This window comes from Giraffa tippelskirchi, chromosome 4, assembly GCF_054371585.1.
Source record: "Giraffa tippelskirchi isolate mGirTip1 chromosome 4, T2T-mGirTip1v1.2.pri, whole genome shotgun sequence".
Taxonomy (NCBI): domain Eukaryota; kingdom Metazoa; phylum Chordata; class Mammalia; order Artiodactyla; family Giraffidae; genus Giraffa; species Giraffa tippelskirchi.
Window position 1 is genome coordinate 168,608,660 of NC_137278.1, and position 13,974 is coordinate 168,622,633.

At 46.8% G+C, this 13,974-nt stretch overlaps 2 protein-coding genes across 3 annotated transcripts in view; one reads left to right on the forward strand and one right to left on the reverse strand.

The window, feature by feature from the left end:
* SYN3 (synapsin III) overlaps positions 1-13,974 on the reverse strand; it is a 436,230-nt gene that overhangs the window by 284,307 nt on the left and 137,949 nt on the right. The gene's annotated exons all lie outside the window — the stretch shown is intronic.
* The window catches only part of TIMP3 (TIMP metallopeptidase inhibitor 3), a 60,653-nt gene that overhangs the window by 33,730 nt on the left and 12,949 nt on the right, over positions 1-13,974 (forward strand). Inside the window, exon 2 of one of the 2 annotated variants that reach the window (XM_081591372.1) lies at positions 13,053-13,171. In XM_081591372.1, coding sequence (XP_081447498.1) covers positions 13,053-13,171 — 119 coding nt within the window. The remainder of the gene's footprint in view (positions 1-13,052; positions 13,172-13,974) is intronic. The other variant, XM_081591373.1, reaches the window with a different exon arrangement.

Consider the following 13,974-nt stretch of genomic DNA (forward strand, 5'->3'; position numbering starts at 1 on the left):
ATAGTTGAAATATACAAGATGGATAGGAGTTCTAGATAAAGGGAAGCAGAAGGTCTTATGCAGAGGGAATGACACTACCCGAGGCCTTGTAGCTGAGCAGGGTTAGACCAGGGCTATTGATAAGATATCCAGAAAAGTTTGCTTGTTCCTCCTTCCCACCTTTCCTAGTCATCAAACCAGTGCTCCTGCCCCCCAAACCACAAGGCTTTAGGAAGTTAACCCCGTTTTGGCAAGTTAACCCCACCTCAACGTTCTCAGCATCTTGTCTTATATATAAGTCCTTCTCTGATAATTCAGCCTTAAGAATTTTCATTTTCTCTGCATTTCTGATGCGTTTGACTTCCTGGGTGAATGTCCAGATTTGTACAATGTCAGGTTGTAGGAAGATGACTAAGCTTTTCTGTCAGGTGTATGTGGATTGAATTCCCAGCCATATGACCTCTGAAAAATTTCTTATCTCTCCTGAGTCATGTTTTCTTTATTGACCCAGTAGAAATCATACTGTATATCTTGCAAGTTAGTTTTAAGGATTAGATATAACATTTGTAAGGTTTTATTTCCTGTGTTTTTCCACCTGGAACACAATGCCTGGCAAGTTGTAGTCACTCAAGAAATACTTATTGAATGAACAAGAGGCTCAAACACTGTTCAAAGGGTAGGTGGTCTTATTCTTTACCACTGACACCCCTCCCAATCACACTGTTAGGCCAGAGCAGGTTGTTCAAAAATACCAAGGATGGACTGTGTAATTCTGCTGTTACCCACTTTGACCAAAGAGGGCAGAAGTTAGCATTCTCTACTTTTCTTGAAACCAAGATTGGCCTCCTTAAAAGGCACTTAGATCTTATCTCTAGCCATTTTTCCATGCCCTCAGCATTAGCTGTCCCTGATCACTGTCTTGGAACGTGAAGAGGTATAGCCTGGTCCTTCTCATACCTGTTGTGCTCTGAGGGTCTACCACCTGGGTTCTGTGGTGAGCTGAGGGTGAGGGGGAAAGATTCTGAGTGAACTGGGGCAAGGGAACACCTGCTTTCAGTGCCACCCTCCAAGCCGTGTCCATTTGGTGTTCGCAATCTTTCTGGCTGAAGTTAGGGAAGCTGAAGAGAGAAGGGAGAAGCCTTGACTGTTTTACAAGCTACTCAACGAGTAAGGTATGAAAGCACCAGGGTCTTCTTGGCGTCTGTGCTGTATAGTCCCCAGAGATGGAGCAGAGAGCAGACAGTGCTGTTTGTTGAAACCATAACAAAGTCTTCTACCCGTCTCTGATGCATTTTGGGGGCAGATTCGCTGTCTGCAAAGACCCATCTGCAGGTCTGGTGTGCAAACAAGGGCAGTCCCTTGGCCTTCTTGCTCCAGGACCTATCCTGGAGTCGCCCAGCTCTCCTAGCAAACACATCCCAGTTAGCAGAAAAGTAAGATAAATACTGTAGACAACTCCTGAGATGTTGCCAGCTGTTCTGGTCTCACAAAGTGACCTGACCTAAGAGCTCCAAGTTCTGAGAACCATTCGTCGGCATGGTATTTTTCTGGGCATCGCTTCAAAGGGGCCATAGTTGAAGACCAGGCTGCTATTCTGGTAGCCTCTTGTGTGGGATAAAGTTTCCCATGGGCCCCTGGGGAGGACTGGAGTACTTGGTGGGTGGGGGGTGTTCTGAGCACCCCTCACCCATGTGCCTGCATGACAATGAGCAGGTCAGCACCTCTGAGCTGAGTGGGATAGAACCTTCCAGAGGTTAGTGTGCACTCTGGACGCTGGGACACACTGGAGCTGAGCCTGACAAAACACCCTGGAAAACTCCTGGAAGAGGTTAATGGGCTAGAGAGGAGGGTGTGGGGCAGACAGACTCATTAAATCTTAACTTTGAAGATCACAGATAGGATGTGAACTGGAATGGGCTCACTGATGAGTCTGATGCTTAGTGGGGCAAGCAAGGCTTGGTCTTGTTTCTAGGTCTTTCTTGAGGCTCTGGTACCTACTCATTTAGGCCCATGTTATCATGAGGTCTGCTGACAGGACAAAGTGATAAGTCTTCATCACTGCCTTCAAAGAGTGAAAACCCATCTGAGAAATGACATTGCCATGTATTGGAGCAAGGCCCCCCTCCCCCACAAGCCAAGCATCCCTCCTACCTCTTGGATTTCACTGTCCCCTGCCCCTTGTCACACACTCTGCTTTCTGTCACTCTAATGGGCTGGGCTCTCCTGCCTCCAGGCCTTTGCCTCTGGTTCCACCTCTACCTGAAGACCTTTTCATTTTCTTTCTCTTGGCTGACTTGTGGTGATTTCTTAGATCCCAGCTCAGGCAGGATGCCTTCCCCAGACATATTCATAGCACCACCAGGGCAGGATTCAGGACTGACTCACTTGGGGAGTGAGGACCATTTTCAAAGGGAGATGGTGCTACTGTGACCTGGGTTTCTAGGAGGCCAGTGAGTCAGCTACCTCAAAGTGTTCACCAAGTATGATTAGAATCGCTGAGGCTCTTGTTCTGCAAAGTGTGGTCAGGAGGGGACTGTCAGCACCCCAAGCATGGAAAGTATGCCTCGCTTGGCCAGGTGTGTCTGCTGGATGCCCCCATGGCTCTCTGACTAGGACCACCTGGCTTCTCATCTCACAAGATAGAAGTAAGCTTCCGTGACATATGAGCTTCCTCTACCTGCTGACTGTGGAACCCCAAGGCACAGCACAGGACATGAGGCATGTAGTCCCTCAAATACATCTGAATGAATAGCATGAGTGAATGAATTAATTCCAATCACTCATGATAAAGGAAGAGGAGGAGGAGGAGAGAGAAGGGGGACAAAGGAGGAGGGGTGGGTACCACTGACCTCTGTTAGGATGCCAGGCCTTGGGTTTGTCATCTGTGGGTGGAGTTTGGGTGCTGATCCTCTCCAGAGACGTGTTAACCGGTGTCTCTTGTATCAGGACCCTATGACTCACCTCTTTGGATGTGAATCTTCAGTATTTTGGGATCAGAGTCTCATTCTGGCTTATTGGATCACACTTTTCCCTGCATCCCTCTTCTTGTCTGGGTGACCCTTAGGAGTTGGGACTCTGGACCCCCCACTCCAACAGCCTAAACATGAAACCATCTCTGTCTCTCTTTATTGTATTACCTTTGATTCCCTCCTGCAGTGTCATCCATTCCTTCATTCAACAAACATTCTTGGGGGACCCCTGCCACATTCTAGGCACTGTACTTGGTGCTGGAGCCCCAGATGCATCCCCCACTGTTTAATAACTCAGGCCAGTGAGCACCAAGAAACGGATTATTAAGAAATCTGTGTGGGAAGAAAAGAAGCTGAGCAGAAGACAAGAGGGACTAGTATGGCCTGGGATGGACAGAACGCTTCCAGGAGGAGGTGGCATTTCAGCTGGGTGGGTTGTGCAGGAAGAAAGGTTGTGTGGACAGATGCCCAGGGAGAAAGTGATCCTCACAGAGACAAGGGGCATTACAGGCCAGGCCAGTGTAGTGGGGCAAGTGCAATGGGGGGTGACGGAGGTTGTGGAGGGCAGGTCTTGAGGTAGGGTCCCAGCTCTGTAAGCAGTATATACATCGTTGAGCTCCTCAAAATAATCCTGTCGATGCTGGGAAACCAGAGAGCCTTAGGATGGGATTGTTGCTGCTATTTGTTCTTGGGAGAATGAGGGGGGCCTGTGGGAGAAGGACCAACCTTTCCCACTTTGTGTGCTTTGGGATATTGATACTCCTTTCCTGATCGCACTCTCAGAGCAAAAGCCTCTGTGCCTCTAATTGTGCTTGGTGAGCACTTTAGGGCAGCTGCCTTACTGGCCTCCTAGAAAACCCAGATCACACAAACACCATCTCCCTTCAGAGTTGGTCTTCAAGCCCCAGGTGAGTCAGCCCCGAATTCAAGGACCAGCCAGTCCTGGCATTTTGCTCTTCCTGGGCCAAATGATCCTTATCTTTCCCCCAAGTTGGCCTTTGCCACTAGAAGAAATTGAGAGTAGCTGACTTTACAAGTAGGTGAATTAGAAATGGCATGTATTAATGCCACGTCTAGGCATGTGGCCAGGTAGTGACTCTTAAATTTTCTCTTTTAGAAGATTAAAATTGAGGTCACCATTTGAAACATGAAAGCAGGAGTGAGATGCAGATTTTGTTTGTGTTCCCTTTTCAATAACTTCTAAATTCCAGGCAACTTGACCTCTCTGGGGCTGTGTTCCTTTCCTCCCTCCTCTGGCCCCTTCATCTCACATACAACAGACGTCAGCAGGGGCCCCTTTGTGTTTCCCGGCCTGCTCATGCAGAAATCCAGTGCTTACAAGGTGAGGAGAGCTAGGACCCTGCCAGCCCCCTCCGCCCCTTGCCAAGAGTCCCAGGACAGGGCATCCCCAGGACAGCCTTGCCGGGGGTGGCGGTGGGGGGAGAGGGGCAGGGGGTGGGCGGATCTCAGAACACAGGCAGGCACTGAGAAACAAGAGTCTGTGCAGAAAGAGGTTTTAATATCCTCCGGGTTTTAATAGCTTTCCCTGAGATGGAAACTTGGGTTGAAATGATTTGCAGCCCTCCAGATTTTTCTGAGTGTGTGTGTGTGTATTCGGGTTTATTTTTAGCCGCAGGGGTTTATTTCTTGCCAAAAAAAAACCTGCTTAAATAAAACCAAGATTAATACTTTTACTTAAAGGAAAGAGTTAGTCAGGACAGGCTTTGAACTGGAGACTCCCTATCTTGATTGAGAGTGCATCTTAACAGTCTGGCCTTGGCTTTGACATCAACAAAAAGGGCCTTTGAAATGGACAGAGAGAAGTGCCCTCGGGGGGCCAGGACAGGATGCAGGAAAAGCCTATTTGTGAGACTTCTCTGAGGAGCATTCTTTTCCACATAGCCTGCCCTGCCTGCCCGCACCCCTCAAGTTCTCCAGAGCCTTCTTCCCGGAAAGGTGGGACTCTGCTCACTCCCAGCTGTTCTCCTTACGCTCTCCCCACCAAGTCTGGTTCAGGTTTCTATTATATTTCCTCTGGATTCAGATAAAGCAAACGGAGTCTCTTCACCAGGATGAGCTAAGACCCAAATCAGATGCCACCTCTAGGGAGCTCCTGACACCTTTCCCTGGGACAGGCTTTGCCCCTCTTTGTGGCATACTGGCTGTGTTTGCCAGGTTTGAATACCATTCACTTGTTTCCCTTCCTGTCTTTCATATTTCACAGTAACTCTGTTCCAAGTTCCTCCAGGGCTTCATTTATCTCCAGATCCCTGTGAACTTAGTACAATAGTCAATAAACTATCACTGGGCAGATGTTTATCTGACCTTGTGAACTGGGACCTGCCATTAGCCCCTTTTGATAGAATAAGTCTCAGAAAGACTTGGTCATTTTCCAGAACTTGTTCAGAGGAGCTTTTTTTTTTTCCTTTCAAATTGTCCTCCATGTGGGTGGCACTTTTAGCTTCATGCGCTCAGCAAATACATATTGGGGGCCTGCTATCTGCCAGGCTCTCTTCTGGTTGCTTGGGCTACAGTAGTTATAGAACAAAGACCCTGCTTGCTCATGAGGCTTACATTCTAGTTGGGAGAGACAATTAATGAACACACAAGGTCTCTATAATACGGCAGATGGTGGCTGGTGTGTTGAGCACAGTAAGGCTGGCCGGCAGATATAGGGAATGCCTGGGGGAAGGATGTGGGGGGTCGGAGGAGGCCTCCTGACCAGGTGAAGGAGGGGGTCATGTGGCTACTGAAGGAAAAGTGCTCTAGCAGCAGGGCTGCAAAGGCAAAGGCCCGGAAAGGGTGGTTTGTTTGGCGTGAAGGAAAGTAGGAAGGAGGTGCTGTGCTGGTGTGGAGCCAGTTGCCATTTCCTGAGATGGGGAAGCCGATGGGAGGCTGAGGTGTGGTTGAGGGTTGTTAACAGGAGCTCAGCTTTGGATGGGTTGAATTTGAGATGTTGTCTTAGACTTCCAGATATATAAATGTAGACTCTTGGATATGTAAGTCAAAGGTCATGGAAGTTCTGGGTTGGAGGATGTAAAATGTGGGAGCTGTCAGCTGTACAGCTGGTATGAATAGCACAGGCTGCATGTGAGTAAGAGGAGGGTGAAGAACCCTCTGCTGACTGGACTGAGTACCGGGGAGGTCATGGGTGACAGCAGTTTTGGCAGAGTTGGGGAGAGGCATGAGGTCATCATAGGCACCTTTTGAGCTTGGTAATCATTACACCAATTTATAAGCTTGGATAGGAAGTGTCCTGCCCAGGGTCACACAGAGATAGGGCAACAACTTCATCCAGGTCCCATGTGCTCCATGCATGTTCATTCCAGTGTATCATGGTCACTTCCATAAGGTTTTCCTGATCTGACCTTTCAGCTTCTGAGTTTTTCCAGAGGGGCTTTTGGGGTTTGGGGTGGTCATGACAAACGGACTGGGAACCAGAAGGATTCGGTTAGGGTGGACCCCTTAGGCCTCTGCCTCCCACCCTTAATTCCTAAGGCCCTTTCCTCAAACATAGACATCATCAAAGTGTCATCAAAGTGTCCCCAAAGAGGCAGCAGATAATTGAAGAGGTGATTGAAAAGGCCACGGGAGGCGGATGCTAAAGACTCTCAGTAGATGAGGAAAGGCTGAATTATAGGAATCTTTTGGGTCCCTGGTTGTCTCCCTCTGGTTAGTACATCAGAGAATCTACAAGCACTCACCACCAGCAACATGGCCATATATCATCTGTTTAGCTTCAGGGTTACAAAGTGCCTCTTTACATGTGCATTGCCTCACCTAATTAATCACTCTGATTAACCTCAGGCTTATAGTGTTGTGAGAAACCTCATGGACCATTAGGTTTTGTGGTTTTTTTCTTCTTCCCTGAAAGCCTTGCTGGGGAGCACAGGGTGCTAAACAGGTGATACTCTGTTATATTGCTGATGGTGATTACTTGTGGATTCCTGTTACTAATCAGAGGACATGTATGTCAGTGATTGGAAAGGGAAGTGGGTAGTCAAGAGGATGTGGGGGTCAGAGGGGATTATAAAGGAGTTCTTCCTCCTAGAAACAGTCTTGTCTGATTCTTAGCAGCACTGACAGTGGGGGAGGGGAGGTGCAGAAAAAGTACGAACTCTTGGAGTCAGTACAAATCTCACGGAAAAGTTTGGAGCCAGTCTGCTTTCTTGAGGGCCTACCAATTTTTTCCCCACTGGGACGCAAAACTGTTCTCAGGGTATCTGATTTTCTTTTCCATAGTTGGAGGATGGGGACCATAATAGTCACCTCATAGGGTTGCCACGAGGATAGAATGCGATAACATGTACACACTGCTTGGCACATCAGAGGGGTTCCATGCATGGTAGTTGTCACCAATGCATTCTAGTTCCTTCCCTCTTCCCTAGACTTGCTGATGTGATGCAAAGAAAGGCAAGGAACTGAGGGTTAATTAGTGGAAAGGCAGCTGGAGAAGAGATAGAGCCTGATTCTGCCCTACTTGCAGAGGCTGAAATGCAGGCTGTCCATGATGCATAGAAAGTGAGAATTGCTTGGTGGCTGAGCCAGGTGGGCTATAGAATCTGTTGCTTATTGCCTTTATTGTGAGTACTCTGGCCTCAGAAAGGACCTTTCCTTTGTCACCCTGTTGAGAATGACAACTGGCAAATAAACATCAGGTGACCATTAGACAAGCTGGATTGCAGACATCCCTCCTTCCTGATTTCTAGAGTGCTTCCATGGAAGTGGGCATCATTTTAAAACTCCCAGACCCCTCTCTTCCTTTAAGTTCAGGCCCAAGAGATGGGTGATCCCAGGGTCCAGGCTTTTGTACCTACCTAGATCCTGCCTGCTGCTGTCAGGACATCCCTTCTCTGGGGTTGACATTAATAGTGATTTCTGCTTTTGGAGAAGTTCATTCTGTCTTCTGGCCAGATGTGCCTTAGTTATTCTCGCTGTTGTCCTAAATACTGTACGGTAAGCCAGCAAAAGGGCCTTTGAGAGACAGGTGTGGGGCAGTGTGTGTGTGTTTGTCTGTGTCAGAGGTAGTATCTCACCCACTAGACCATGAGATGGCTGAATCAACTCCTACATCACGGAGAGGATCTGTACTGCTCTTGACAGGATACTAAAAGATAGGTAGAATCTAAGGTCTTCCCTTGGCAAACATTAATTCAGGTAAGGGATCCTTGCTGTCAAACTTAGCCAAATTCCAAACAGTTTGGAGCAGAAAGGTCTGGATTTGATTGAAGATGGTTGGATAGGAGGTGGAAGGAGAGGATGAGAGGCAGGGCCAGCTCATGGCCCCTTTCTGAATCTCTGAATATGCTGATGAACAGCAGATGTGCACTTTCGGGGCACACCAGTAAGCTGCATTGGAAGCAGAACCCTGTTGGCATCAAAATTGGTTTTCGTTTAAAATTTATGCTGCTTGTGGTCTATATTACCATGGATGTGTGGGAGCAAGCAGCATACAATTATTTCTGGAAGGGATGTGCCTTGTTTTGCTTGTTTTTGCAAGCACTTATTATTCCTCCCCCCCCAAAATAAAAAAATTATTTAAAGGAAATAAAGATAATTCTATAGAGATACATGTTTGTACCTGGATCCTAAGATGTATTATATATTTATGAGGGCCCCACATATATTTGGGCTTCCCCCAATGGCTCAGTGGGTAAAAGAATCCACCTACAATGCAGGGTCCCATCCCTGAGTCAGGAAGATTCCCTGGAGCAGGAAATGGTGGCAACCCACTCTAGTATTCTTGCCTGAAAATCCCATGGACAGAGGAGCTGGTGGGCTATAGTTCATGGGGTCGCAAAGAGACTCACAAGCACATACATTTAAATATCTATATGCCAATTGTATAAGTACATATAGCCTGGTCAATTTCTTCTTATCTGCTTTTAAATTAAAATATTTCTTTTGAACTCCATACATTCAGAAACCCAGGAGTATAAAAGGCCCCCAAGATTGAGATTTAGGCTACACCTCACTCCCACTTCTCTGACTGGTGCTAGCCATGAAATTTTAAACTTTGTCTTCCTGCTAGAAGGAACTCGCTGGAGGTGGGAAATGGGACTTCTATTTCTTGTTGTCACCTCCAACAGTACCCAACCCATTCTCCCGGACGCCTATCCAGTTTACGCCCATGTAGGTTCAGTTGGTGGAGGGCACTGGGGAGACAATGTGGGGGCTGCTGTCCAGCGTGGAAGAAAATAAAGAAAACCTGTGTCCAGCCAAGCCCATCTGTGCAGCTGGCTTCCAGCTGCTACATCAAGGTGGTGGGAATGGTCAGACGTGCTGCCAACTTCAAGTTTGGAAACTGTTTTCTGTTGTTGCTGAACCATGACCTCCCTGCACCTCCCCTGTCCACTCTGGTCCCTGGGCCAGCAAATGCCTTGGGGGCATCCTGATTGCCAAACAGGAAAGTACAAAATAGCACACAATTTGAATTGCAGAGGAAAAACCGAAGCAAATAAAGACATATTAATTCACCGACCAAATAGGCGGATTTGGGATTGGCCAGTGATTTTACTTTGGACGGACTTTGCAGATCTATTTGTGAGAGCAGAATGTTATTTCAGTTCAGTTTAATGCAATTTTGTTTTTGTACGGAAAACATTGGTGTGGCCTCTGTGCTGGGTCATCCTGCCTCAGTCTTTCTGGACCAGGACCATGGGATCTTGTTTGGTCCTGGCAGGTCCCTCTTGGGTTACATATGGATGATGAGATGGGATAGGCACCATGGGTTTGGGTGGACTCTGGGAGTTGGTGATGGACAGGGAGACCTGGCGTGCTGCGGTTCATGGGGTCACAAAGAGTCAGACACGACTGAGTGACTGAACTGAACTGAAGTTTGTTCTGACCAGTTAGTATCTTATCCCCTACCTCTCAATGAAATTTTACAAGACCAGAGTATTTTGATGAGCTTGTCTTTCTCCTCGTCCTAAGGAGAAGCCCCAGACCTTAGCTTACAGTGCATGTCAGAAGCCTAAAGATGCTAAGGATGGACACATAACAGAAGTCATGGTAGTAGCAGAAATACTAATAATAGTGATGGCAAACACATAGGGTTTGGGATGAGCCACACTGTCCTTGGTGTTTGTACTACTTAACCTTCACAGCAACTTTATGAGATATTGTCACAGATTAGGAAACAAAGGCATAGAGAGGCTTAGTAACTTTCCTAAGGTCACACAGCATCAGGGCTTGGATTCAGACCCAGGCAGTCAGGTTCCAGAGACCAGGCTCTTCAATACTATGTCATGCTGCTCTTCACTAGTAATAAGTACATCACTTAAAAGCCACGTGAGGGGCACTGGGGCCAAGACAGAGAGATTTAGGAAGAAGGAGCTCTGGGGACACAAGAGTTTGCCTGAGGCCGTACAAAATGGAGCTCAAACTCAAATGTGGCTTCCTGATTACAGAAATTTACTTTCCCCTGAACTATTCTCAGATGAAAGACTCTAAGCTCAGACCATTTCAGGGTAAGGAAGGAACTGGCTCCCTGTGCATGCAGAAGCTTCCAGAAGTAGCCAGCTTTACAGAACAGGTCTGCTTATGACATATTATGTCTAAACGAAGGCAAGCCATTTTTGAGCCAGGAAAGGGTAGATGTTACTATTTAAAGGAATCCCTTCTGCTTTTTTCCCTCCCAAGCCAAGGGCTCACTCTTTCGTTTACCTTCTGTATTAATGAAGCAGCAGCAGATGAAGCCAAATCAATTCAGGAAGAATCAATAGGAAAGTCCTGGCAAAGATGCCTTCTGCCCAACAGTTAAGCTGTTACAACCTGCCTGTGGGAGTTAATGTAGAGGAAATAGTCCCTGGGGCCTCTGGGAGGATGGCTTCCTGCCAAGGATGCTGTTTCAAAGTTGGACACAAAGGTGGAGGCAGAATCTTTAGGGAGCTTGGCCTGGGATCTCGCCAAGCTCTTTTTTTTTTACAGCAGACTTGGAAACAATCACTTGCCTCTTTCACACCGAGCTGCCTTGCCTAAATTGCTAAACTTGCCAATACGTTCCATGTTTTGCCATCCCTGGCAGCTAAGGTTTGGAGGGGCCCTTGATTCATCTGGGGCCTGACTTCATGTCTGACTACGAGAGTAGACTCTAAGCTCATCTGGGGAGAAACAGGATAGGATTCAGCTGGAGTAGGGGAATAGACGATGAATTGAGAAACACAGTGGGGCATCCAAAATGGAGAAGGATAACAGATTTACCAGAATAGGCAGGTATGTGTGTGTGCATGTGTGTGTGTGCACATGCGTGTGTGTGTGTAAAGGGTAACCTATTTGACAAATTTATTGAGCACCTACTCTTTTTTGGGCTAAGTGCAACCCAAGGTAAAAAAGAGTGATAAGATCCTAGAACTGAAAGAATTCAATCTGTAATTCAAACATGGCTACTATAAATGCAAAATCCATTCCATTCTGGTTAAGGTCCTTCCCTGGTAGCTCAGACGGTAAAGAGTCTGCTTGCAATGCAGGAGACCCAGGTTCAACCCCTGGGTCAAGAAGATCCCCTGGAGCAGGAAATGGCAACCCACTCTAGTATTCTTGCCTGGAAAATCCCATGGACGGAGGAGCCTGACAGGCTACAGTCCGTGGGGTTGCAGAGTCAAACATGACTGAGCAGTTAACTCAATGAGAGCATCCAGCTCCCTTTGATGGAGACCTGACCCTATGATGGCACCACCTCAATCTCTCTGACTTTGGTGCTAGTTCTTATTATTAGACAATTTTTTCTTTGGCTGAGTCAATAAATGCAACTTCTTCACAGTTTCCGAGTTCCGTCTTTAAGATCTATTTGAAGACAACTGTTGGGTGCTTCTTCTTTACATACTATAGAAAAAGAAGCCTCTTATAATCTCCAAGACAATCCCTCTTTTCTCTGTGTTCTTACTGCATATAGTAAATGCCTCTCTTAAAAGTCTTTGTCATACTGGATCTCTCTAATTCTTTTTATATTCATAATCAACTAATATTTACTGAGCAATTCCCTTCATCCAGATGTTGTAATAAGAAATTTCATATGATATTTTGTTTAATCCCCATTCCAATTCCCTGACATAGGTGGTACATTCTCTTTACAGATAAGAAAATTGAGGCTCAGAAAGAGGAAGTGGTTACATTTCTTTCAGTTTCTGTATCTGTGGAATGTGGATGTTAATACTGACCTTGTAAGGCAATTGTGAAGGGTAAATAAGTAAAATGTACTTTTGCACATAGTAGGTGTGCAATAAATGGGAGCTGTGTTTTTTTGTAGTAACAATCCTTCCATGGTCAGCCTATTTCATTTTGCCAATGATGATGATAATAAGGATGATAGTAATAACATTTACCTAATATACACTCTGTCCAAGATATATATAGTGCCAAGAGTTTCACATGCATTATCTTGCCTAATCAATTCAGGTAACTGGCAACATTACTATCCTGTTTTATAGAAGAAGGTGGAGGCCAGAAACAAAGTTACTTGTCCACAATCATAATAACCATAAAGAAAAGGGCTGGGATTAGGAAAGTTCAGTTGGCTCCTAAGCCCCTGCTCCCAACTGTTTCTTCCTCTACCACACCCTCACTGAGCTGCTCTCTACTGTATCCCATGGCATCTAACTGCTGGGTACCAAGGGCCCCATCCCAGTGCCAGCTGGGGCATGGAGGGAAACTAGGGTGCATCACAACCCTGTGGGTGTACTAGGATGTGGCAAAATCTAGTCATGCAAAGGAAGAGTCCCAAATGAGGAAGAGCTCAGAAAGGGGTCTGAGAGACCACAGGATTATCAGAGGTGCAATGAAGAGAAGGCAGGAAGCTCTGACAGGAGAAGATTTTGGATTATGGTGAAACCATAGAGTCACTCCTCCAGGGGTGACTGCAGCCTAGAAATTTCTGGACAGCAATTATGAACATTTAGGGAAATTATCTCCAAAGATGTCTGCTTTCCTTTTCTCTTCCACTTCTCCCTGCCCCCTTCTCCCCCCATCCCAGGGTTTCTTATCTGAATTCTTGCTCTTACAAACACAATCATCTATTCTAGTTGCCTCACTGTTACTAAGAAAGCAATTCCAAGCACACCGGCAGCTGGGTGCCTGCCCTGAGATGTGGTCCCTCATGTGGTTCAGGCCTCTCTAACCTCCCTGTTTTGCCTTTTTCTCCAGTGATCCGGGCCAAGGTGGTAGGGAAAAAGCTGGTGAAGGAGGGGCCCTTTGGCACGCTGGTCTACACCATCAAGCAGATGAAGGTGAGTGATAGCCCGATCCCAGGCTCCAGGAGGGTTTGGGGGTGGGTGGGGGGCAAGGATTGTGTCAGAGAGTCTTGGCCAGTGGAGGCAAGTGGAATTGGACTTAGACGGTGTGTTTGCTTGGTGTCTGAGCCCCAGCCATAGCCCCTGTACCTGGCAGGAGAGGACGTAGAAGAGGCAGCAGAAAGGGAGGGGTGGTGGTGATGGTGGCTGTTTTATCCCAGAGCCAGGGCAGGTGGAGTCCCTCAGAGGCAGCTGTTAAGAAGCTGGGCTCTGAAACCAGACAGCAGACAGTCCTGTTATCTAGTTACTATGAGCTATTGGCTAAGTCACTGCCCCTCCCTGGGCCTCAGTCTTTCCATCTATAAAATGGGGGCAGGTAGGAATGTTGACTAGATGGTCTCTTCGGGCTCTTCTGAGGTTTGGCTTTTTAGGATTAAACAATGCCTACTTTTATGTAGTCACTAAGGTTAAAACTTAGGTTTGACCTCTCAAAACTTTACATTGAACTTACATCATAGGAACCTCAAGCCAAAGTAGGAACCGCACCCTCTCTCTCTATTTTCCTGGGTTTAATTGTCTTCTCACATCCCAGTAGTTAGCATCATCTACTAAGCACATTCATATAACTGAGTATATTTGTGAGCACATTAACATTTGGAAACACATTCAGGAAGCATGCCTTTAGAAAAAGCACATCAGATTCGAAACCTAGAGAACCCACCTTCTAGTCTCAGCTCCATCCCTCCACTTAGCTCACTTGCTTTAGAACTGTCCCCTTTCCTGGGCTCAGTTTTGCCATC